The 25,122-nt window shown below is 46.9% G+C and overlaps 2 protein-coding genes across 4 annotated transcripts; both read right to left on the reverse strand.

Moving 5' to 3' along the window:
- Positions 1-13: 13 nt before the first annotated feature.
- Positions 14-16,011, reverse strand: gpatch1 (G patch domain containing 1). Of its 2 annotated transcripts, none has more exons than XM_061704510.1 (20): positions 15,919-16,011; positions 15,092-15,226; positions 14,921-15,006; positions 12,435-12,589; positions 11,004-11,101; positions 10,865-10,926; positions 9,920-10,162; positions 8,927-9,074; positions 8,760-8,836; positions 7,586-7,802; positions 6,012-6,329; positions 4,569-4,750; positions 4,202-4,329; positions 4,014-4,102; positions 3,250-3,401; positions 2,826-3,111; positions 620-700; positions 455-543; positions 241-377; positions 14-132 (listed from the first exon to the last, which is right to left on the reverse strand). In XM_061704510.1, exons 1-20 carry the CDS (start codon positions 15,995-15,997, stop codon positions 96-98), a joined length of 2,799 nt encoding a protein of 932 aa, XP_061560494.1. In that variant the 5' UTR covers positions 15,998-16,011; the 3' UTR covers positions 14-95. The 2 variants fall into 2 exon arrangements, with proteins under 2 accessions (XP_061560494.1, XP_061560485.1); XM_061704501.1 differs by having other exon boundaries at positions 2,826-3,144.
- A 5,037-nt stretch (positions 16,012-21,048) lies between these two features.
- cebpg (CCAAT enhancer binding protein gamma) lies at positions 21,049-24,338 on the reverse strand. 2 transcript variants are annotated; one of them, XM_061700539.1, is made up of 3 exons: positions 24,186-24,338; positions 22,237-22,740; positions 21,049-21,272 (listed from the first exon to the last, which is right to left on the reverse strand). In XM_061700539.1, the coding sequence occupies exons 2-3, from the start codon at positions 22,701-22,703 to the stop codon at positions 21,182-21,184; spliced, it is 558 nt and encodes a 185-aa protein (XP_061556523.1). In that variant the 5' UTR covers positions 22,704-22,740; positions 24,186-24,338; the 3' UTR covers positions 21,049-21,181. The 2 variants fall into 2 exon arrangements, with proteins under 2 accessions (XP_061556523.1, XP_061556515.1); XM_061700531.1 differs by having other exon boundaries at positions 21,049-21,275.
- Between the last annotated feature and the right edge of the window lie 784 nt (positions 24,339-25,122).

Genomic DNA, 25,122 nt, shown 5'->3' on the forward strand with positions numbered 1-25,122 from the left:
AAATATTAAAGAGTTTCTCGTATTTCAAAACTCTTTTTTTAATGACAAAATGCAATTCCGTCACAGTGGACATTTTTCTTGTTGAGCGACGAGGGTCACCGGGGGGCGTGCGAAGACGAGACGCTCTTCAGCCTGGCAACAAACACACACACACACACACACACACAGAGCCATAAAAGATGTTTTCAGCGCAACCTCCTGTCAAGTGACCACTGCTTTTCTTCTGACTTGACCTCTGACCTTCTGATCAAGTCCTTCTTTCCGTCTTCGTCGTCATCGCTTTGCTCCGATGCGTCCTCCTCCTCCTTTTTCTTCGTCTTTTTCTTCTTGTCTTCTTGGTGCTTCACTTTGTTTTTATTCTTCTTGCTTTTCTTCTTCTGTGGAAGAAAATGAACAACAACGTGACAAAGAAGAGTAAAAAGAGGAGGAAGAAGAATTGAATGAGCATGCGCACCTTCCTGTCTTTTCTGCGTTTGTGTTGCTTCTTGTTCTTGTGTTTCCTGTCACGGGCCGGCAAGGCGGCGGCGGCGGCGCCCCCCGTGGCTGCGTGGGGTACAACGAGAGGATCCGTCAGCAAATGAGATGAAAGGGGAGGCGGGGCGTCAAGCAATGGACTCACCGGGACCGAACCAGAGAGGAGGAAGCTTGGGACCGAACTCCAGAACTTCCTGGGACTCTGACAGCGCACAGGAAACCGGAGCTATGAGGAAAAAAATATATATATATAGGAAGTGCTTCACATTACTACAGGAAGTGCGTCACTCTGACCTCACGTGGCGCCAGCTTCATAAATTGCCACTCTTAGTGGAAATTGGAAACACCCCACTGCGTCATGAGTCTCAATTACCCGCACAGTGAAACATGAGGTATTTGCTCAACTTGAAACAAAGTAACAATTTCTACACTGCACTCAGATATTTGGACTTAGTGTGCGGTGCCTGTCGTATTGTATTGTTCAGGGGAAAAAAAATAAGAAAACAAAAAACAATTCCAGCATTTTTCATAATTCAAAATGTTTTAATGCCGTATGCACGACAGGGAAATCCTGATACTACTTCTGTTATTTAAAAATGTGAATTTCATGTAAAGTTTACATGTTTTTGTTTTTTTTTCATGTAAATGTGTTGTTGTTGTTTGAACTACAGTTTATACACAAATGTTAAAATAAAACATTTGGCAATTGGCATTAGGTTTGGGTGGGTGGTTAGCATTCCAGACTAAGTTTCATCATGTATGACTCGTGTTGATCGGGTACGCTTTTTGTTACCAATTCATTCTTGTTTAGCCATGATTTCAAACGCAATGCTTTTTGAGTGACGTTTTTATCGATATATACGCACGCGCGCACGCACCTCCGCTACATTCTTGTCAGAGTTCTGTGAGCCACTTCACCTCCGTCTGGTCCATATCTTCATCGACAGCCACGTGGACCCCAGCAGCTCCAAGTTCCCTATCAAGTTCCTGTTGCTGCTGGAGTGCCTCAAAATCACACATGTCCAAGGTCCTACCCATGCAAAAGGTCACACCTCGGACCTGGTATGTTCCACGGGTCCACCCACCGCCTCATATGCACTCCGTTTCCGACTACCACACCATTCTGTTCGCCATTCCAGTCTCCCCGGCCAAATTCTTGTCCTGAACGCTCCGTCTAGTTCGGCACGCCGACCCTATCAAACCGGACAGCAGCACATTTGGTCTCAGAGTTGATCTACCAGCAGCTACTGGTTCCTGTCCCGCACCCACTTCACCCACGCCAGTCACAAGGCGACCACCCCCTTCCACAGACTGTCGCCGCCTCGACAACACGCCTGCCCCCGGTGCCTTCTCTTTTCATGCTCACCTTGTCGCCAAGTTGGTCTCCAAGGTCAACGCCTCCACTTGCCCCCTGGACCTCTTGTTAAGGACTGCCTGCCTAAAGGGTAAATGGACTGCACTTATATAGCGTTTTATCTACACTATCACAGTGCCCAAAGCGCTTTACAAAGCCTCACGCTCACCCATTTACACACCAGTGGGCGGCTTCTGCCAGGGCCACTGGGGGGGGGCAAACTAGGGTTCAGTGTCTTGCCCAAGAACACAGCCGGGATTCGGACCAGAGACCCTCGGACCCGCTCTACCTACTGAGCCACAGCCGCCCACTCCGCCCGCCAACACTCTTTTTATGCTGATTCAAACTAAAATTGGCATGCTGATTCCAAAATTGCAGTCAGTTTTTTTTTCTAGCCCTTCAGGTTTTGTCTCCACAGCTTACCCTCCGGATGAGCAAAATTCTACGGATGACTTTGCCAGCTGATTACGATTGGACTCATCTCCAGCTCCGTGGCAACTTGTTTGTGCAGTCCCAATTGAGACAGTGCAGTGAGAGGAGCGTGCAGCTCCCAATAGGTCAGTACTATCAATATCTGCAAACAGAAAGCTAGCATAGTAGGAATTAAGAGGATGTGTGCTCTTTCCTCTTAACCTTGTAACCATGGGCATACCATTGTAAGTTCTATTTCGTTTTATGCTGTTTTCTTAGTTTTCAAAGATTGTAACTATTCCACCTTAGTTTTGTATTTACATAGGTGTAGACTGTATGTATTTCCTTTGTTCTTACTTTGCTCAGAAACGCGACGCGATAGAGAAACACCGAGATCAGTTTTGGTTTCCGGACCCAAAAATGTGTTGAAAACAGCAGTCAGACCTAACTCAACAGAAATTGTATTCCCCAGTGTTATTATTGACTACAGGAACAGGATGCGTTATGTGAGTGTCATATGGCAGCAGGAAGTGTGTTACATGACTACAGGAAGTGCATAGTGACGAGACAAGAAGTCATCACCTACCCGTCTGCTGTGAGGAAGTCGTCCCCGATGCCGTGGGAGCGGAAGACGAGGACGAGATGTCGAAGAGGTTCGTCGGTTGCGCATCGACTCCTTCCTCTTCTTCCTTGCAGTCTTCATCCGAGGAAGACGAGGAGGACTTGCTATCGTCTGAGGAGCTGGCAAAGATGGCCTTGAACACGTCCATGGGAGGACGAACCTCTTCCTCCACTTCCTGCTCATCCTCCTCCTCCTCCTCCTCCTCCTCCTCCTCCTTCTCCTCTTCCTCCTCCTCCTCCTGCTCCCTGTTCTGTGAGAGGTCACATGATCCATCAGGTGTGCTCTGAAGGAGAAGAAAACGAAGTTTAGGTAAGAGAAGGAAGAGGCGGAGAAGACGAAGGAAAAAGATTTTGGGATTAAAAAAGATAAAGAAATCATGACGTTGTACCTCCGCTCTGCCTTCAGGTGTCACCTCCGACGTTTTACTGGACACCCCTGAAGATTCGTTGATGTCACTTGTCTGCTGAGCCGCCGCGTCATTCTGCTGCGCCTCCTGGTCCCACCTGGACTTCTTGGTGGCCTGCGCCTTCTTCGGAGGAGCTGAGGTAACGTCCAACAGGGAAAACGTAGGAAAACGTAACTCCGCTACCAGGTAGTAAGTCAAACGACGAACACGATTATCTCAGATGACAAAATCAGGAACTAAGTGACGTGACTTGACACAACTACCAGGAAGTCACTCGCACGGCCACCAGAACGTCCAGTGCTTTCGCCCTTCTCAAATTCTGAGATTTTTGGAAATTGGAATTTCCCAACTTTGTTTAACATCAAACAATTTTCAATAATCAGACAAAGATAACCCAAGTAAACATAAAATGTTCGTTTCAAATGCCGATTTCATGTCACGATTGGTTTTCGAAGGCGAGCAATGCAAGGCAAAAACGTGGAGGACCCAAGTGCAGGGAACACAACTGATGGACCAACATTTTCCTTCATCAGGAATAAATAAAATCACCGTTTTAAAAATGCATTTGAGGTTTGACGAAGAGAAGTCTGATATTTACTTTTGTTTGATGATCTTAAACATTGAAGTGGGGAAAATATGCAAAACAAGAAGAATTTGAGAAGCGGGCAAATACTTGTCACAGCGCTGTATATGTGATGCGACTACCGGGCGGTCACATGACCACTAGGAAGTGCGTGCGCACGTACCTGGATGTTCGGCACCTTGGGTCAGAGTCAGAAAGTTGAAGACGGAAAACTTGTCTCGCTTGACTTTGGGAAGGCCGACGGTGGACGAGCTGCAGTGACGTCATACGAACATGACATCATCATCATGTGAAGACTGTTCGCTCAAAGTGTGTGTGTGTGTGTGTGTGTGTGTGTGTGCGCGCATGTACCCTGGGTAGGGGTGGGGCACGTTGAACCGCTTACAAACAATCTTGTCAGGATGCCACTCAAACGTTTCTCTGGTCAGTTTGCCGAACATTTTCATCTTGACGGCGGCTTTTTTGTCCTGCAGGTTGTCCTGGACACACACACACATCCACACAGCCGCACATGCATGAACACCAAACACACACACACACACACACACACGAACATATGTAAATGCTCAAACGCAAACACACACCCCGCACACACAAAGGCATGCACATAGGTACACACTTGGGCACTCATACAGACCTAGTACAGACACACACACGTGCATGCGTACGCAACACATCCCTCGCGGCGCTTCCCCCTGCGCCCCCTAGGCGGCGTTACCTCTCGCTCCGGCTCCACTTCCACGGCGCGGTCGTCGTCGTCTTGGCGCGTGGCGCGCGTGAAGCGGCTGGCTAGCATGGAGGAGCTGGGCCGGTAGAGGATGGAGGCGCGCACAAACTCCTCCTTCTCCCTGCTGCGCTCCCACTCCGTCATGGAAGGATCCAAACTCTCCTCCATAGCGCCTGACATGTACAAACATACGTGGTCGTGCGTGCGTGCGAAGGGAGGAGCTTGATGGTGAAAGAATCTCCGGTGGGGCCCGCTCCATATGGATTTTTTGAGGCTGATGCCGATCCCGATATTTGACAAAGAAATTCTCACCGATGAATTAAAAGAAAAACAACAAACATCATGTATCAAATAACCTTTTGAGTTTTTTTCTTAAAATTACTTGAAATGAATAGCAATTCTCTATTTGTTCTATAGAACACACAATAAAATGAACACAAAAATAATGAAGGAATGAAAAATATCGAGTGGCCCCAAAAAAAACTCAATCATAAAATATGTGGTTTTCAATATAATCCAGAAGATTGCAGCCCATTTGAGCAGATGTTTAGGAACACACATTTGCCACGTTGTCGTAGGCCCCGTTTCTTCCAACGGTGGCGAACGCTCGACAGCACACTGCAGACGTGTCGAACTCCTCTTTTGCCGCCAGGCCCACTGGGAATAAATTAGGAATCGGCGTCTTGCCCGAGGACACGTCGGCACCGGCAACACTTCGATCACCGGACGGCCCGCTCTACCAACTGAGCCGCCACCGCCGACGGGGCGCCGGCAATTTGCCACCTACTAGCTTGAACGCCACCGTAGGCGTGCAGCTCCGAGGGGCGTGTCTTAACGACCTATTGCTCATATCTATGGTAATGACGGTGAAGCCGTAAATTGCTCCTCTCTCTTATATTCGTTAAATGTTCAAACTTGTATTGGAATGGGAGTTCTTTTTAAGTTGCTCAATAGTTATTGGCACTCACTGCATTTGTAAAACGATTAAAGTTAGTTAAGCAGGGTCCGACGTGAACCCTTTCTGAGTGCCAAAAGTTGCGGTGTGGCCCTGTCAGAACTTGGACTGGCCCCGTATCGTCATACGATATGATACATTAAGGTTTCGTATTCAGCGTCTTCATACTGCATTATTTTAGCCTCTTTTCAAGAAATTATTCCGCAATTTTTAGGACACACGTTCAAAGCGATGACTCTGTACTCACCTCACTAAAAGCAAGGCATTGCAGTTGCGCAAATTAATAATCATGCGTCAAAGAATAAATCAATTGCAAATGGATTCAAATGTTTTGCCGATGATTTCTGCAGATTTGGAAAGCGCTATCGGCCGATTAATCGAATTGCACCAGCAGGTACATTCCGCAACTATCACACGACTGTGCACATGTGTCTATGTGTGTGTGTGTGTGTGTGTTTGTGTGTGTGTGTGTGCGTCACCTTTGTCTCCCAGCCGCAGCCGTCCTAAGTAGGCTTCGTATCTGGCTTGTTTGCCGGCGTTCTTCTCGAAGGGTTTGAACGCCTGCGAGTGGCTGCCGCCTCTCCACGCCGCCGCCGCCGCCTCCTGCTGTTCATCCGACACGGCCGACGACGAGGCGGAGGGGGGCGCGGTCGGGGGACACGACGGACGCGCCGCACGGCCGGAGGCCGCGCCGGCCGAGGGCGCGGGAGCGGGAGCGGGAGCGGGAGCGGACGCGCGGAGGCGGAGCAAGCGCTGGCGGTCTTCGGGCCTCAGGAGCTCCATGACGGAGGCGGGGCCTGGACAGGAAGCGGTGAGACGTGACAACCCATCACGACAGAGGTTTTTAATGCGCAGTAGATGTTTATGTATGACTCCGTGTGTGAGTGAATTTGCATTCCAGCCCCTCCCACCAAAGAAAAAACACATTTTTGAGTGTGTGTCTGCATGTGTATATAGACGATCCCCAAATCCAGGTGGGAACAACTTGTTGCATCATTCCCAAAAAGACTCATGGCTGTATTAGCTCAAAAGGGCGCTTCTCCTAAATACTCAGCAAAGGCTCTGAATGCTTACGCCTGTGCGATACTTCAGTTTTTCTGTTTTAATAAATCTGCAAAAATGTCAACAATTCCGTAGTTGTCTGTCAATACGGGGTGCTGTGTGTACATTAATAAGGAAAAAATAAAATAAAAAATGATTTGAGCAAATGGCTGCAATATAACAAAGACTGCAACATTTAAGGGGGTCTGAATAACTTTCCGTACCCACTGTATAATTACAAGAATAGAGCAGGATTCACTGGAACTAAAAAAAAAAAAGAAAAAAAAAAGAAAAAGTGGAGGGGGGTCAGGGGTTCTGTCAAACTTTGGCTCATTCTTGCAATCAATCTCTGTGAGAGTAGAAGGAGCGGGATTCTCTTTTTCCCCAAAAACCTTTGGATTGGTCCAGATTTTTATTTTTTTTTTTTAACCCTCAGGATTAGTCAGGATTTTTTTGTTTGTTTGTTTTTGTTTTTTTTAAACCTTGGGAATTGGCGAATTGCCGTTCTTTTTTTAAAACCCTGGGGATTAGTGGGGATTTGTTTTGTTTTTTTAAACCTTGGGAATTGGTGTTGTTGTTTTTTTAAACCCTCGGGATTTGGCGGTATTTTATTTTGAAAGACTGTGAGGGAGTAGGCTCAACATCTACTCCCGTGTCAGCCTCTCGTGTGTGTGTGTGTGTGTGTGTGTAATTGCACGTGTACAAGTGTAAGTGTGCTAGTGTAGGTGTGTGCATTGTGTATGGTTGCGTGTCTGTCTGTGTGTGTGCGTGTGTCACAAAAACTGTAACGCGTTTTATAATAAGTAGCACTATAATATTGTACTTTATAAAAACATAATGACATGAACAAATGCAATTTAAAAGAATTTTTGCCCCACTTTTCATCTTAATTCAATGGACATTGTGCTGCTCCTTCTGGTGGGCTTCCCTTGGCCACCTGGGGGCAGTATAACTCAGATAGAGAGACACACACAAGGAAGCGTTTCACAGCTGACTCAGAAAGCTTTCCCACCTGGTAGGGCGTCTTCCCCCAGCAGCGCCCCCCTCTGGCCCGACGCCATGTGGCGGCGTCCCGCGGGGGCCGCGTCCTCCCGGACCATATGACCTCTGGACGACCTCAGAGCCTCGGCCAGGGCGGCGCTCACGCCCGAAACGTGAGAAACGGCCACCGGGGGACGGAAGTGGTGCACCGGGCGGAAGTTGGCCGGCAGCGAGGGCGGAGGAAAGATCTGCGAGCAGTTTTTGGAGTCATCGCGTGTTGGAAACTTTTCTCTTCAAAAACGTTTATTAGCGAACCTTTGAAATTGTTTGCAAACGTTAAAGCCCTTTTCTTTTCATTGTGAACAAATACAATGTTTATACGTTATACTTTTTCCATTCACATAAAATGTTATTAGTTCATCTAAAACATGTTTTTACATTTAAACACGTTTTCTTTTTGAAATAAAACAAACATTAGGAAAACAAAAAAATGTAAAAATAAATACTGAAATTCAAATAAACTTTCTAATTACTTTAAGACGGTTAACATTTAAACATGTTTTCTCTTGTAACTTTTAACCTTTAAACATGTTTTGCAACAAATTCTAACTGTTAATTATCATTTTAAACTTGTTTTTAACCGTTAAACATCTCTTCTTCAGTTTTTAATCCAGTAAAATGTTAATCATACATTTAAATTAATTTTTAACCTTTACCCATGTTCTTGTCTTTTTAATCAAGTCAAATAATTAACATTTAAACTTGTTTTTAGCCTTGATAGGTTTTCCTTTTGTAAATAAAAACAACCTCTAATAACAATCACTTTAATATTGATTTTTATCATTTAAACATCTCTTCGAAAAAACAAAAACAAAACAAAAATGCTAAATTTATATGTTGAAATTGTCAAACTTTTTGTTAACGATCGTTAACACGAAAATGTTTATTCGGCATCATTTTTAAACTTGTTTCTGACACTTAAACGTCTTTTTGTTGTTAGAGTGTTTTATTATGACATGAACCATGACCTATAATCAATAAAAATACAAGTCATAAAAACAAATGTTTTCATCTCAATGTGTGCAAATGTTTATTCAGGACAATTTGGTCCTCGTCTTAAACATTGAACCATGTTCTCTTGTCTTTTGCAATCAAGCCCAATGTTCATTCGGGATCAGTTTTCGCTTTTTCAAGACATCACTCACAGTTTTCTTCTCTTCAGAATTCTGCGCCAAGGTGAAGCCTTCCAAGATTTTGCCAAGGTACGACGCCTCCTTGTGGTCTGCAAACACATTTACGTGACCATTTTAACAAGAACAAGGAAACAAAAGCTTGATTAGTTCCTCATCAGTAAGGTCCCAAGCGTCTGTACGTGTATTTTTTTTCTTGTTGTGCGGCGCCGTCCAGCCGTAGAGTCCGTCTCCGGGCTCGTCCCCCAGCACCGTGTCGTACTTGGACATGGTGTCCCGCTGGTACACGTCTTCGTCGTCGTCGTCCTCCAGCGCGCCCACGCCGAACGCCTAAACAGCACAGCGCTCGCGTCAGGGACCAAAGTACGGCATTTTACAGGGGGGGGAAAAAAAAAAAACGTGGATTGTCAACTTTCCAAAGAAAGTCGTAAAATAAAAACATGTAGGTTTTCTAGTCAGTTTTCAGCGAAAACGTGCAGAATCTTGCCAACAATCCTCCCGCTTTGCGACCGCTACTTCAGTAAACCAGCGAGCACTGTTGGCATCATTTACGGCGGTGTACCAAATTGCTCGGTGCTTAAAAAAATAAAAAATAAAAAAGAAAAGAAAAGAAAATCAGAGGAGCTGACAATGTTATACACGCAGGTGTACTAATGACAATTTCATAGACAAATTATACTATTTATAGTCGCACGTGGGGGGTGCAAAATGTCTTCTTCTTCCTAAGGGGGCGTACCAGAAAATAATTGGGCTAAGGTTAGGAGTTGTGCATTTTTTTCATAAACCTGTCTCATATTCACCTTTTGATGTAAAACCCAATACAACAAAAACAAAGGAATTGGCCTTGCCGTTCCAATACTTTTGAAGGGGACTGAATAATTGCACTACACTGACCTTTGACATAGATCCGATGCACTCAATCCACAATAAATGAAGCGCAATATAGCGAGGGATGACTGTAATATAACATGCACACAAAAGGCTCATTTGTCACATTATTCTACGTGCCTTCTGCAGCCAGCTCAGCATTTCAAATGAGAATCTGTTCTAATTGCCTGACGTGAATGACTAAAGGTTCAATTTAAAAAAATCATAATAACCCCGATCGCAAAAAAGCTGTGTGTATTTTTCAGACTGGCACGGTCCCGGGTACCGGCGCAGGCCACGCCACTCACCTGGCCGGCCACGCCCCCTCGTCGCGAGCCCCGGGGTGTTTCCCCGAAGAGTCTGCTGGTGGCGTCGGAGTGCGGCGAGAACAGGTCCACGTGCCCGTCGCCCGCCTCGCCGCGAAGAGCCAGCATGGGATCCAGACCGCTGTAGCCCAGACCCTGAAGCCCCGCCCTCACGCTGAAGTCCACCGCGATCACGTCTTTGGGGGCGAACGTCACGTTCTCGGGGGCAAACTCGTCGTCGTCCTCCTGAAGGACGCACGGTCGTCACGGTCATTAACGTAATTATCGTCGTTGCCATCATTACCGTCATTTTTGTCATCGTCATTGTGGTCATTGTTGTCATCATCGTTGTAGTCGTGATTCTTGTCGTCGTCATTATCATCGAAATAACTATTGCCTTCGGCATCACCGTTATCCTCGTGACCGCCGTCGTCACGATCGTTCTCGTTGTCGTCAACGCCGTTATCCTCGTCGTCGTGGTCATTGTCAAGAGTTGTCATGTCATCATCTTTGTCATCGCCACTATCCTTGCGACCATTGTCATCATCCATTGTAGTTGGGGGTGGGAGAGTTTTGATACCCGATATCGGCATTATTTCAACCGCCAATACTTATGGCAAAAAAAAAAATTCTAATCTGAAAAAAAACTACTAGTCAGGCGCTTACACTGCAGCGCTTTGACACATCAGCACATCATCGTCATGCGCGTCAAAAAGAGAGAGAAGGAAGGAAGGAAAGAAAGAAAAGAATAAAGAGAAAGAAAGAAAGAAAGAGAAAGAGAGGTATTTTTTCCATTTGTCATTGTGTTAAAGGAAACTGGTGTGTATTGGTGAGTCCTCCTACTGGTATCGTACACCCCGAGTTGCAGTCATAGTCACAATTGTCGTCGTCATCTTTATAAACATCGTGGTCGTCATCATCCCGCAGCGCCCAACAGACTCCACCCACCTCGGAGCCCTCAGAGCCAGCAGGGGGAGGAGCACAGCCAAAAACTCTCGCGCCGCCATCAGCTGAAAAGAAGGACGACACGCATCCTTGTCAAACGGCCGTCACGGCAAGCGCTAAGATGGCGTGCGTGCGTGCGTACGTGTGCGCTGGCGCCGTGTCTTCCTCTTCACCCGAGGTCCCACACCCTGACCCGCTTTCCAGCCCATGCGGGTCAGGAGATCCACGCCGATGCAAGACCTGACACGCAACGACAACATTGATCATACAAAAGGGTCGACCGTTTCAACATGAAAGAGCTTGTCTTTCAATTGAATATAGGTTGAAGAGGATTTGCAAAAAAAAAAAAAAAATAATATGTGTACAGCGGAACCTGGTTTTAGCAGAACCCGATTTAACGGACGTCGGAAACAACGGACTGGTGCTGTGAGCCCAGACGCGTGGAAATCAGCCATATGCTTACGCGCTTGCGCTCTTGAAAACGCTCTCTAAGGGAGAGCCCGGAAACCTTGCGGAGGATTCCCAATCCGTTCTTCCCAATCACGCACGTCCAGGTCTCACTGTCATTGCCCAGGTGGGCAATGACAGTGAGACCTCAATTCTGGTCTTGTTGGACCTCAGTGCGCCTTTTGATACGGTAGATGATAATATACTGCGGAACAGGTTGGAAACGTGGGTAGGACTAAATGGAACAGTCCTTGAATGGTTCAGGTCCGACCTGGAGGAAAGGAGTTATTTTGTAACCATTGGAAGTGCTCAATCTCATCGAAGGGCAATGACCCAAGGGGTCCCTCAAGGGTCAGTTCTTGGACCCCTACTCTTCAGTCTGTATATGCTACTACCCTTGGGTCAAATTCTTCAGAACTTTAATTTTGACTATCATAGCCATGCAGATGACACACAAGTTATATCCAGCAGTGTCTCCAGATGACTACAGTTCAATTGAGGTGTTGTGTCGCTGTCTAAAACCGATAAATATCTGGATGAGCCAACATTGTCTTCAATTCAACCACAACAAAACTGAGATAATTGTTTTTGGCAAGAAAGAAAAGTGGATTGCTGTGGATTGCTCTCTTTAAAAACCAAAACCAAGTCCGAAACCTGCATGTTTTTAAGTCCAGGTTAAAAACTCTTTTCCCATGCTTTTTAGAGCATTTCCACTTTTCCCAATATTTCTTGCACTGTAGTACGCTGTTTGAATTGCATTTTATTTAATTTTGGTCCTCTTTGTTTCAAATGTTTAGAAGCAGTTTTTTTCTGTTTTCAAATGCTTTTAATCGTGTAAGGCACATTGAGTCACCTTGTGTATGAAATGCGCTATATAAACACATTTGCTTTGCTTTGAGAAATATTGTCCAAATGGAGCTCCTCCAGCCAGGTTTTGTTTTCAAGAGCGCAGGGAACCAATGCGAGCGCGTGGATAATTTGCACGCGTCCTGCTTTGCATGCAGATTAGCCACGCGCTCGAACGGGCTCACGGCGCCAGTTCGTCGCGTCGCATATTCGTTAAATCGGGGTCCGTTAAAAACCAGGCTCCGCCCCCTGAAAGTAGAGTAGGATTTCCCGGCGTCACCTTGCAGGTGCGACGAGTTCCTCGAGGATGTTGTCGCCCGGTATGAGGGTCGTCTGCGCATTGACGGTCTTGGCTTTGTCCCGCCGCGTCGCAGGCGCCGCAAACGGCTGCGTCGTGGTGATGTGGGCCGGGGCGATGCCATGCTCGCCCATATCCTGGCGCAGGACGTCGAAAAACATCAACAATGCCGACGGAATCCGTCACGTCCACGGGGTCGACAAAAGCAACGTCTTTGTCGGGTTGCACGTGTGTTGCTACTAGAAGAACTTCTTTTTTGACTTTTGATTTTTGTTTTCTAATATCAGTGTACAGTGGGGGGGGGGGGGGGGGAAACGTATTTAGTCAGCCACCAATTGTGCAACTTCTCCGACTTCAAAAGACGAGGCCTGTAATTTTCATCATTGGTATACCTCACCGATGAGAGACAAAATCCCAATGTCTGATTTTTGACTTTCTGAATTTATTAGCAAATTATGGTGGAAAGTAAGTATTTGGTGACCTCGAAACAAGCAGGATTTCCGGCTCGCACAGACCTGTAACTTCTTCTTGAAGAGGCTCCTCTGTCCTCCACTCGTTACCTGTATTAATGGCACCTGTTGGAACTCGTTATCCGTATAAAAGACACCTGTCCACAACCTCAAACAGTCACACTCCAAACTCCACTATGGCCAAGACCAAAGAGCTGTCAAAGGACACCAGCAACAAAATTGTAGACCTGCACCAGGCTGGGAAGACTGAGCAGCTTGGTGTGAAGAAATCAACTGTGGGAGCAATTATTCGAAAATGGAAGACATACAAGGGCACTGATAATCTCCCTCGATCTGGGGCTCCACGCAAGATCTCAACCCGTGGGGTCAAAACGATCACAAGCACAGGGAGCAGAAATCCCAGAACCACACGGGCGGACCTAGAGGGCAATGAAGATGAAACGTGGCCGGGTCTTTCAGCATGACAATGATCCCAAACACGCCGCCCGGGCAACGAAGGAGTGGCTTCGTAAGAAGCATTTCAAGGTCCTGGAGTGGCCTCGGCAGTCTCCAGATCTCAACCCCATAGAAAATCTTTGGAGGGAGTTGACTGCTCTAGAGGAACGGGCCAAAATACCAGCAGCAGTGTGTGAAAACCTTGGGAAGACTTACCGAAAATGTTTGACCTCTGTCATTGCCAACAAAAGGCTAGCTATATAACAAAGTATTGAGATGAACTTTTGTTATTGACCAAATAGTTATTTCCACCATAATTTGCTCATACATTCTTTGAAAATCAGACAATGTAATCTTCTGGATTTTTTTTCTTCTCATTTTCTCTCTCATAGGTGAGGTATACCTAGGACGAAAATTACAGACGTCTCTCATCTTTTTAAGTGGGAGAACACAATTGGTGGCTACCTCAATACTTTCTTGCTCCACTGTATATTTCACCAAATATTTTACCATTGTCACTAATATACTGTATATTGTTCCTAATAGTGAATTCTCCACTTAATATTATGGTATTATTTTATATGAGTAAATTCTGTAGCTCATAATTCAGTCATTTCTTTCTAAGATTAGTTTTTTTTTGTAGTTTTTTTTACCCAATCCCTTGCTTCTTTGCAATTTTTTCAGGGGGTGGGGGTCCCTTTTCCCCCCCTCATGGCAGTCATAATGAGTGTCAATTGTTTGCGGGTTTTCCCAATTTGCGGTCAAATTACGTCAAAAAACGTAATTTTTTACGTTTCAGAGTTTGGTCCGCATATCTGGCGGTAAGTCGGACTCGTTTCCGGTGAGGGTTGGACTCCGCCAAGGTTTGCGAATTCTGTTCATAACTTTCATGGACAGAATTTCTAGGCGCAGCCGAGGCGGAGAGGGGGTCCGGTTTGGTGGCCTCAGAATTGCATCTCTGCTTTTTGCAGATGATGCGGTTCTGTTGGCTTCATCGAGCCGTGAGCTCCAACTCTCACTGGAGCGGTTCGCAGCAGAGTGTGAAGCGGCACGACCCTGCGGGTCGTGACCGAAAGAACGAGATCCCGGATACGAGCGGCCGAAATGAGTTTCTCTCCCTTAAGAGAGAGGGTGAGAAGCTCGGTCATCCGGGAGGATCTCCGAGTAGAGCCGCTGCTCCTCCGCATCGAGAGGACGGGTTGCCAGCCAATCGCAGGGCACATACAAACAAACAACCATCCGCACACACATTCACACCTACGGGCAATTTAGAGTCCTCAATGAACCGAGCACGCATGTTTTTGGGATGTGGGAAGAAAGCGGAGAAAAGCCACGCAGGCACGGGGAGAACATGCAAACTCCACACAGGCGGGGCCGGGGATTTGAACCCCAGTCCCCAGAACTGTGAGGCCGATGTGCTAACCAGTCGTCCACCGTGCCGGCGCATTTGGTCCGAAATAAAGCAAGTGAGATGAACCAACTTCACCGTGCCGACCGTCAATCAATTGCACGTGCAGTAAAGCAGTAAAGTCACCGAATGGGAATCAACAATACAGGCGCTACCTCGTCGTCCATGAAGTCCTGCGGCGTGGCCTGGTGTTTCTCCGCCTTCTGTTGCCGCGACGACACGAAGGTCGACGGCGTCCATCCTGACGACAACACCGCAAACGACATCAACGCCGGGCGCCGCCGCACGCCGAAACGGAAGCGAGGCGGTCGCGGAGCGGGGCTGACCTTCCTTGGATCCGACGGTGTTGAAATATCCCGCCGAGAAGCCGCCGGTGAACGCGCCGTGGAACCTCTGGTAGCGACCTTTCTCGTCTCGGACCGTCTGCTCGTGGAGGGGGAGGGGCTTGCGGGGGGCCTCGTCTGAAAGGGTTAACGGGCGCACACACATTCGTCAGTGTAACATAAATAAATAGGGTATCTCACAAGACAGCCATAATTCAGGTAAGCCCTCGCCATATCGCAGTTGACTTCTTGTCAGTGCATCACCGATTGTTTTTGCACGTCTCAGATACACACTTCACGTTATTGCCTACATGATTTGAAAGTGGCAGCAATGCCTCACCTCAGGTCAGCAAGGCAATCAATGAGGCAGGCAGCACATTCAAAATGAGTCAACGTTTGCACCGCCGCTGGCTGGCGACCAGTTCAGGGTGTAGCCCGTGTCTCTCGCCCGAAGTCACGTGCGCGCGCGCGCGCACGCACGCGCGCACGCACACTGACGTTCGTGTAACAAGAACGTACACACACAAACCCGAAAGACGAGTTAGATACTTAAAAAAGGGCTTTCTTTTGGAAAACATGACATTTGATAACATTAACTTTCATCCCGAATTCAATACAGCGCATCAACAAATTATTGTCCCTCAGTTTTGCTCGGCAACCGCGCGCAAATATCGAATTGATCTTCAGAGGAACATCAAAACGGCAAAGTTGCGCTTGAAGTCTGGCCGCCTTGCTAACAGCTAAGCTAAGGCGACACAATCTCGCCGTTGTCACATAAATGGCAAATTAATGTGGGACGCCTTCACGTGAACACGACGAACACGGCGAACCTTCGTCCAGAGGCTCCAGAGGAGTCCCGTAAGTCACAAAGTCCGCCGCGGTTCTCCCGTCTTCGCCATCGGCCGCCATGTTGCTGGTGGCAATACGGCGGCCTCAGAGGGACCAAAGAGCGCGAAGGCGACGCTTTTGCGCTGCTGCGATATGATTGGCTGCTGCCTCCAGCCATCAAAAAAGCCGGCGAAAGCGAAGTCTGGAAAGCAACAGGAGAGGGCGCCATATTGTTACCCAGTTTGTTACCCTGCCGATAAAAGCGTAAGTAACCCCCTACCCACTTTTGAGGACTCGAACGCTTGCAAGAACTAAGACAAGAGCATGGAAAATCTTTCGGGTGCCATCCCCAGTCTAACGGCCAGACCGAGCGGGCAATCCAAGACCCGGAAAGTAGCGCTGCGACGCGTCTGTCACCAGCATCCCTTGTTTTGGGCCTTCCGTCTCTTCTCTCATCGGCAATCAGACATCTCCATTCCCTCTGTTCGCCATCACCTGTTCCAGCAGAGCGGGGCGCAACCGACAGTCGGCGGACCGTCACAGGATTCCTGCTCCGGTGTTGCCCAGGTGTGGCTTTCTACCAAAGACTGGAAAGTTGCAGCTGCTACTAAAAAGCAAGGTCCATGCTTCATTGGGCCTTTTGAGGAGGAGGCTATCGTGAATCCTGCTGCCGTACGGCGCCATCCTGCTTTTCACGTGTCGTCGCTGAAGCCAGTTTCCTCCAGCCCGCCGAGCCCTTCGGAGGCACCCGATCGACGGTGAGCACCGCGGTTTTCTCCGTAAGGTAAATTTTGGACTCCAGAAGGAGGAGCCGGGGGCTACGCTATCTGGTCGACTGGGATGGATATGGGCCGGAGGAACGGCAACGGGTTCCCTGGATCCTTCTCGTATCCGCGTCTTCCACTCAATTGCGTCAAAGTAAATGTTGACTCTATGTATGAATGTGATATAGATATATATAAAATACTCTTATTATCATCTGAGGACAAAGCAGGGGGCGTTTCATGCTTCTTAAAACTTTTAGATTCCCCCCCCCCCATACATTTGAAATATGAACTTGACATGATTTACTGCAGGATGAGAGGTCACGCAAGAGACGTTGAGGACATGACCTTTGGGCTGAGTCAGCACGTTGGCCAACGGCGCTCAGCGTCCGTGGAGAACCTCCCCCATCGCCACGGTCCCACCCAGACACCCCACTGGACCAGGACACAGGCCACACGTGCGCACGCACGCACGCACACACACACACACACACACACACACAATCTTTAGCGACGTGACATTTGCCTCCATTCTTCTGCCAAAAAGAAGTGCGACAGACAAGACAGACGACAAGAACGTTTCTCAAAAGTCCCGAGGCGCGCATTAAACACACACACACACTATTCAAATTCATAACGCACATACCACAGTCACAATTAACACGCACACAAACACACAATTCCATTAAAAAAAGACCTGCAAATAGCAGGTGCTGCCGTCACAAGGAAAAGAGCGAGTCATCTACTCCGCCGCCGTGCCCTGTGTGCACGCTCACCACGCAAGCATGTCAAAGCTCGCTGAAAGTTTGCTGAACAACATTTGGATAAGCCAGTTCTTTGGAAGCCGCAATGCACACCACGTTTGGAGGAGAAATGGCACCGCACAGCAGCCTACAAACACCATACTAGCAGTCAAGTTCGGAGGCGGGAACATGATGGTGCGGGGCTGCTTTTCAGCAAATGGGACTGGTAAACTTCACCTTATTGAAGGAAGGATGAATGAGCAAATGTACCAAGACATTATTGACAAAAACCGATGAGGATGAAAATGAAAGGTGGGTGGACATTTCAGCAGGATAATGATCCAAAACACACTGCCAAGGAAACTCTCAATTGGTTTCAAAGAAAAAAAAACAAATAAAGCTGCTCCAATGGCCCAGCCAATCACTTGACTCGAATCCGGTCGAACATCTATGGAAAGAATTCAAACTCAAGGTCCATAAAAGAAGCCCGTGGAACCTTGAAGATTTGAAGACTGCTTGTGTGGAAGAATGGGCCAAAATCACAGCAGAGCAATACGTGCGACTAGTTTCTCCATACAGGAGGCGTCTTGAAGCTGTCACTGCAAACAACAAGTAAATAAATACCAGCTGGTGTGTTCAATACTTTTTCCCTGTGTCATTTGCCATCATGACACACAACTTCATTTCTGAGCTTATTTGTTCTGCGTTCTTTGTACGTATGGATGACGTGGCTTCTTTCCAACATCTGGTGAAATGTCCATGTCAATAGCACCTTTGGAAATATATTTAAGGAGCAAAATGGCGGCGAGTTAAATACTTATTTCAGCCGCTGTGTACATATCCATCCATTTTCTAGACGGCTTATCCTCACTAGGGTTGCGGGCATGCTGGAGCCTATCCCAGCTGACTTTGGGCGAGAGGCGGGGTGTGTGTGTGGATATATATATATATATATATATATATATATATATATATATATATATATATGTTAAAGACACATACATTAAATGCACACAAACACACTAGACTTCACCTTGTGACCATGTGACCTCGGACAAGAGTGTGTGCACGTGTATATTTAATGTGTGTGTGAAGCGATTGATTGTGTGTTATCAGGCTGGCAATGTTTGGTGATAGAGCACACAAGAAGCACAAAGACTGGCCACGCCCCTAACCCTGAACCTATCAGGAGCATTCAGGACTGCGCAGCCTTAATATTTACACTCGGACACACAAGACGCACTTTGGGCACTTTTGTTTGGCCGTGTCAATTATTGGCAGACTTTTATTGTGAAGAACCTCTGTCGGCCTGATTGAAAAGGGCCACTTTGGACGTCCACAATGAGCACTTCCTGTTAAGCCAGGAAGTCCACCGTCCACATTAAGACCTGAGAAGACCCAATCCCACTTCCCCAGCCAAACCCCCCCCCCCCCCCCCCCCACCCCACCCCCCACCCCAGGAGCACCGCCATGCAACTAAGTGAGAAGCCACCTCCCCCCCTAAAGTCAAGAGCCATGAGTCAAGCATGAAGAGTCCTGAATCTGGAGTTTGCAGTCAAGACTGCTCCTCTTTCTGTACCCTTGGCGTCAAGGGTACAGAAAGAGGACTCAAAGTCTAGCATGTAGAGTCTACATATTAAATCAATTGTCCGGAAGTAAGATTCCAGTGTATGGAGTCTAAAGTCAAAAGCCTAGAGTTCACTCCCAACAGTCCATAATCAAGAGTTAAGAGGGAATATTCTGCAGCCTACTGTCAAGAGCCTGGTTACAAAAGTTAAAAGTCCAGAATTAATAATCTACAGTTTAGCATCCCGAAAAAGAATCAAAACTCAGGCAGGAGTGTAGGATCTAAAGGCTTGAGTCAAAAGTGCAGATTCAATCAAAGTTTTAGATTGTAGAATCTAAAGAAAATAGCCTCGAGTTAAGAACCAGAGTCAAAGAGTCTGGTGAATCAAGAGTTACGAGTCCAAAGCAATGCGCTTCGAGTCCAGAATCAAGAAGAGTCTGGAGTCAAGACATTAAGAGTTCCAAAAATTAGACTCTACAGTCTTATTTACAGTGGGTACGGAAAGTATTCAGACCCCCATCAAATGTTTCACTATTTGTTATATTGCAGCCTTTTGCGAAAATAAATTAAGTTCATTTTTATCCTTATAAACGTACAGGGATACACTGGACGAAAACCTTCTCCAGAGTGCTCAGGACCTCAGACTGGGCTTAAGGTTCACCTTCCAACAAGACAATGACCCTAAGCACACGGCTAAAATAACCAAGGAGTGGCTTCAGAACAACTCCGTGACTGTTCTTGAATGGCCCAGCCAGAGCCCTGACTTAAACCCAATGGAGCATCTCTGGAGAGACCCGAAAATGGCTGTCCACCAACGTTCACCATCCAACCTGCAGAACTGGAGAGGATCTGCAAGGGGGAAGGGCAGAGAATCCCCAAATCCAGGTGTGAAAAACTTGTTGCATCATTCCCAAAAAAGACTCATGGCTGTATTGGCTCAAAAGGGCGCTTCTACTAAACACTCAGCAAAGGCTCTGAATACTTACGGCTGTGTGATATTTCAGTTTTTCTTTTTGAATAAATATGCAAAAATGTTAACAATTCGGTTTTTTCTGTCAATGTGAGGGTGCTGTGTGTACATTAATGAAGGGGAAAAAAATGAACTTCAATGATTTTAGACAATGGCTGCAATATAACAGAGTCGGGTCTGAATATTTTCCGTACCCACTTTAAGTAAACAGTCCAGAATCAAGAGTTAAGAGTCAATATTATGGAGTCTAGAGTCTAAAATCTTGGGCCTTAGGTCAAGGCTTAAAAGTCCATAGTCTACAGGCAAAAACCCTTGGGTTCAGTATCTCGAAACAAGTCAAAACTCTTGAGTGTAGAATCCAAAGCCTTAAGTCAGAGTCCAGAATTGAGAGTTTGTAGAAGAGTCAAGAATCCAGTGTTAAGAGTCAACGGCCTTGGCTTCAGAATCAAGAGTCAGGTGTCAAGACTCGAGAGTTTAGAGTCCCGGAACAAGCGTGACTTAAAATTTTAAGAGAGGAGAATCTAAAGACAAGAGCCTTGGATTGGTCGCTAGTCAGTGGCAGGGAACCTGTAGACACGGACAAATATTCTCACTCACATCCACGCCGATTTTCACTGATTTGCAACTGTGAAATGCACCCAAGTCAGGCTGGTTTACCACTACACCGGTCTGGAGAAGTTAAGAGTACATAATCAAGAGTTAAAGAGTCTGAAATCAAGAGCCTTGAGTGCAGAATCAAGTACAAAGAGTCCTTGACTCAAGACTCTTTTGAGTTTGGAGTCGAACACCAAGAGTGTCGAGTTCCAGTGTCAAGTGTGAAGATTCCAGAATCAAGAGCCGACGAAGGCTGGAGTCTAGAGTCCAGAATTTAGAGTACAGGGATAAGACGCAAGGCAAGAGTGTGAAGTTGTCACAGTTCCCCAATTGTGCCTTCCTTTTTCTTTGGCTTTTTTGTGACGCTGTGTGAAATGTGACAATGAGCACAGAAAAAAGGGAAACACAACTTACCGTCATGTCGGAAAGCACCCTGCATGTCAAGAGACTGAACTCCCAAGAGGACAAAAATGAAATGTGCAAAAGTGCAAATGTCCATCCAACAGGTTTTTATTACCGTTCAATTCAAAGCACAGAAAGATCAAGAAAAAAAATATCAAAACCATTTTTTTTCCCCAATGGTGTAAATAAATAATATCTGGTGTTGTTGGTCCAATTTCAACGAGTTTATTTCACGAAAGCCTGATGAGGATCTGGTTGGTCCTCGTTACTGCAAGGGGCGCAGCATCCAACACAAACGTCAACTGGGAAGCCATCTCTGCTGCCATGAAAAAATAAAAGACACCACACCACATTTAGTGTTAGCCATGCTAGCGGGGGAGGAACATGCTCATGAACGTTTAGCGTGTGCCACACAAAGGGGGACATGCGAATAAAAAGAATTTTAGCTGCGGTTTGGAACAGAATACTCATAAACAGATGAGGTTCGACATGCGAATTACAGAGAGTACAAGCGGTGAACAATGCTAGCTAACACGCGAACTGTCACAAGAGTCTAGAGTTCAGAATTCAGGGATCAGAGTCTCAACTGTGAAGTCAAGAAAAGGAAAAGCACTTCAATTCGACAGTCGAAAATGAAGAGACCTTTAGGGTTCAGGGTCCAGAGACGAGAATCAAAAGTCATGTCTAGTCCGGAATTCACAGTTATTAGTCTGGAGTCCTCCGTGAATAATCTAGACTCGACAAGAAATAGTCATGACCTGAGCGTCAAGAGCGTAGAGTCATGAGTACAGATTCAACAGTTAAGAGCGTTGAGTCGACTGCAGAATCAAGAGTCAAGAGCGTGGAGTCCAGAAGTCCATCATTCATGTTCCAGATCGCTTCTCCTCACGAAGGTCGCGGGCGCGCTGTAGCCCATCCCAGTTGACTCTTGTGAGAGGCGCGGCAAACCCAGGACCGGTCGCCAGCCAATCACACGAGTCTACGAGTCGAAGTGTGAGTCCATCCCGAACAGTCGCGCTAGGGACCACGCGAGCAGACATCAGAAGGTTAGCCGGCAGCAAATGAGCATTAGCGAACAGGAAGTGAAAGAAAAGGAAGAGCTCGAGTGTCATGTGATGCCCTCGTCCAAACAAGTGAAAAGTTTTCAAATGGAAAACGACGAAAGGTTGGCAGTGCCTCATTCCTATTGGACGAAGGCGCTGCGACGTGACGGGCCAATCGCGCGGTTGGCTGTGTCGAGTCACCGCGGGGGCGAGGGGTAGCCAGTGAGTGTCACTCACTGGTTGTCGGGGGCGGGGCTGGCGTCGGTGTTCCCGGAGGGGGGCTGCACGTTGTCGGCCAGGTTGTGAGCATGTTCCAGGAAGAGGTCTTTGAGCACGCTCAGTTCTTTACTGAGCAGTTTGATTTTGGCCTCCAGACGCTCGTTCTCCTCCTTGAGCTGGTTGACCCGCTGCTGCGTGTCCATGGCTTTCTGCTTGCTGCGCTGACGACTCTTCTTCACCGCCAGATTGTTCCGCTCGCGCCGCTGACGGTACTCGTCGCTGTCCTTGTCCGCCTGGGCCTTCTTCATCTTGCCGGGGGCGGCGGCCTTGCCGCCCGGGGACGACGGGTGGGCGGGCACCAGCTGGGGGACCTGCTGTAGCAGGGCGGCGGCGGCGGAGGAAGCGGCGGCGTGGCTCTGACTCTGGATGACGCTCACGCCGTTGTGCTCCGATGACAAGACTTTAGGCTGCGACGGCCGGCTCATTTGTGTGACCGCTGACCGGGAAGTGGAAGACGGGCACCTGAGGGATGACAAAACGCCGCGTCAAACCGCACGACCGAAGGACGACAACGCGCCGGGATGACCGACGTGCGACAATTGGAAAGGATGACATCACGTCAGGTCAAACGACACGCGGGAGGGACCGCAAGGCGTCAATTGATGCGCTCGGGCTACAACTGACAACTCTTTTCATAATCCATTCATCTGTCGATTATTTTTTCGATGACTCGGATAAAAAAAAAAAAAAAAAAAAAAAAACCATTTGAAATTTCCACCCGGAGCGGCAACTCACAATTTGTATAATGATTGAAAAATCTGTAGACTTTTTTTTAACTTCTCAAACAATTAGATATATTTTTTAAACCTCTATCTAGAGAGGCAACTCACAATTATTTTAATAATTAATGAATATGGCCACTATTTTTTCAATTAATCAATGAACCACATTAAGAATTTTTTTTTTTTTTTTTTTCTTTTTTATAAATGTCCACCCCTTTATTCAAAACCAGGACATTATTTCAAATACACGAAAATGAGTTGATGATGATTCAGTTCCTGGTTTGGTCCGTAACATCCGTCAGAAAATCGGCAAAATGTTGATGATTGTTTTCCAAAGTAATAGCGAATGTTTGCAAACGTCTTATTTGGGGGAAAAAAACACAAAGGTAATCCGTCCGCTTTCGTGGAAGACTACAGAATTCCGAGACTATTTTATTGTTGAGAATCTGAACTCATGAGGATTATAAATTAAATAATGGCTTTAAATGATCATCAAAATAGTTTTTATATGCTTTATTTGACATTCAATTAGTTTTCGAATAATTGATAGTGCCACCTCTAAGGTGGATTTTTCGGTGCGACTGTGACGGCCAAATCACAATTAAAAGTTTGAACTTCAAAGACAATCTTTCAAAACAAATCAATTAAAACTCAAAGTGACCATCTGTTCTGTGATTGGTCAGCGCGTTGCTAGGCAGCCTGGCGGAGATCAGCGCGCCTGCGTGCAGCTTCCGGGTAGTAACGCGCAGCGATCAGTGGCCGACTTCTTGCCTGCTGTTGCATCATCACCATCATCATCATCATCATCGTCGTCTCCGTCTGAGTGAGGGGAACTCCACGTTCGCGTGGAAGCCGACTTATAAAAAGACGCCATGAAGCGTACAAACAGGATCGTACACGCGGACAACATGTTAACGCGGCTAACGAGTGCTTCATTTGGCATTTCCGGACTACTTTGAGGAACTTTTGCTCGTTGTGAAGCGCCCCCGAAGTGACGTAATAGCGTGACGCGATTTGACGTGAAGTGGACTAAATGGGCCAGCTCGCTCCGTGAAAGTGAAACGTCAAAACGAGCGAGCCTCATTTCTTTCGTTTCTTTTGTCAATGTTGACCCTATGGCTAGCTTGTTAGCATGTGGCGCTAACAGCTAACTCCACTGTTTGCTGCGTGGAAAAGCGACGTTACCTTGACGGGGCGACACCAGCGTGAAGAAGCGCTGACAGCTCACACTGGTGGGACAAAAGTTTCCTGCTTGAATTGCTCCAAATGTCCGCGAGCGCTCGTCCTGTTTTTGTTTCGAGCGTGGACGCGAGCCGATTGCGAAATCTCTGTTGCCATGTAGGGCAATGTCTGGCGCCGGCCAATCACAGGCGACCCAGACCCGCCCGATCGCCAGCTCGACCAATCACGGTGGCGTGTGCCCCACATGACGCAACCTGGACTGCGAATGACGTGTCGTTGAACCAATAGGCGCATCAGACTTTATGTAATGAGCTGGCACGAGTTTGACGTCACCATCCGCGACGCCTCCGCCGTGAGGAAACGGCAAAAAATATCAAAAAAAAAAGGAAACGCCAAAATATTGAACAGTCAAAATAAATCAAAACAATGAACATTGAACTTTCAAAGCACATCAAAACAATACTGAACCGTCAAAAAGACATCAAAACAATGAACATCGACCCGTGACCCGTCAAAAATACATACAGAACACGAAACATTGAACCGTTCATGTGTCAAAACAATAACCATTGACACGTGACCCATAAAAAACACAAAGACACACAAACATTCATCTACCAAAACAATAAACATTGAACTGTCAAAAACACATAAAACTAATCATCCACATCAAGTAATTCACATGAAAGCACCGTGCTAATTAAAATGTTAAAGCGCCTATAGCAGCTAGATGGCCAATATTTCACAAACAAAACTCTTGTTGATGATGTATTTTTTTGCTCAGCTAACAAACAATGACGACTTGCATTTGGAACGCCCCCTTTTCGTCATCACAATGGACACGCCCCCGTGTCTTGGTGTGACGTCAGTGGAAGAAGCGGAGACCAAATTTACTGTATAGCCGCTGTGGACAAAGGAATGTACTATACTGTAAAGTGGC

This window comes from Phycodurus eques, chromosome 2 (assembly GCF_024500275.1).
Source record: "Phycodurus eques isolate BA_2022a chromosome 2, UOR_Pequ_1.1, whole genome shotgun sequence".
Taxonomy (NCBI): domain Eukaryota; kingdom Metazoa; phylum Chordata; class Actinopteri; order Syngnathiformes; family Syngnathidae; genus Phycodurus; species Phycodurus eques.

Coding starts and splice junctions, on each gene's coding strand:
- cebpg (XM_061700531.1), bottom strand. CDS start 22,703: ATGAGCCGGCCGTCGCAGCCTAAAGTCTTGTCATCGGAGCACAACGGC. Junction 21,276..22,236: donor AGCCCCGCCCCCGACAACCA/GTGAGTGACACT, acceptor TTTTCATGGCAG/CAGAGATGGCTTCCCAGTTG.
- gpatch1 (XM_061704501.1), bottom strand. CDS start 15,997: ATGGCGGCCGATGGCGAAGACGGGAGAACCGCGGCGGACTTTGTGACT. Junction 4,330..4,568: donor AAGTGGAGCCGGAGCGAGAG/GTAACGCCGCCT, acceptor GTGTGTGTCCAG/GACAACCTGCAGGACAAAAA. Junction 701..2,825: donor GACTTCCTCACAGCAGACGG/GTAGGTGATGAC, acceptor TTTTCCTCATAG/CTCCGGTTTCCTGTGCGCTG.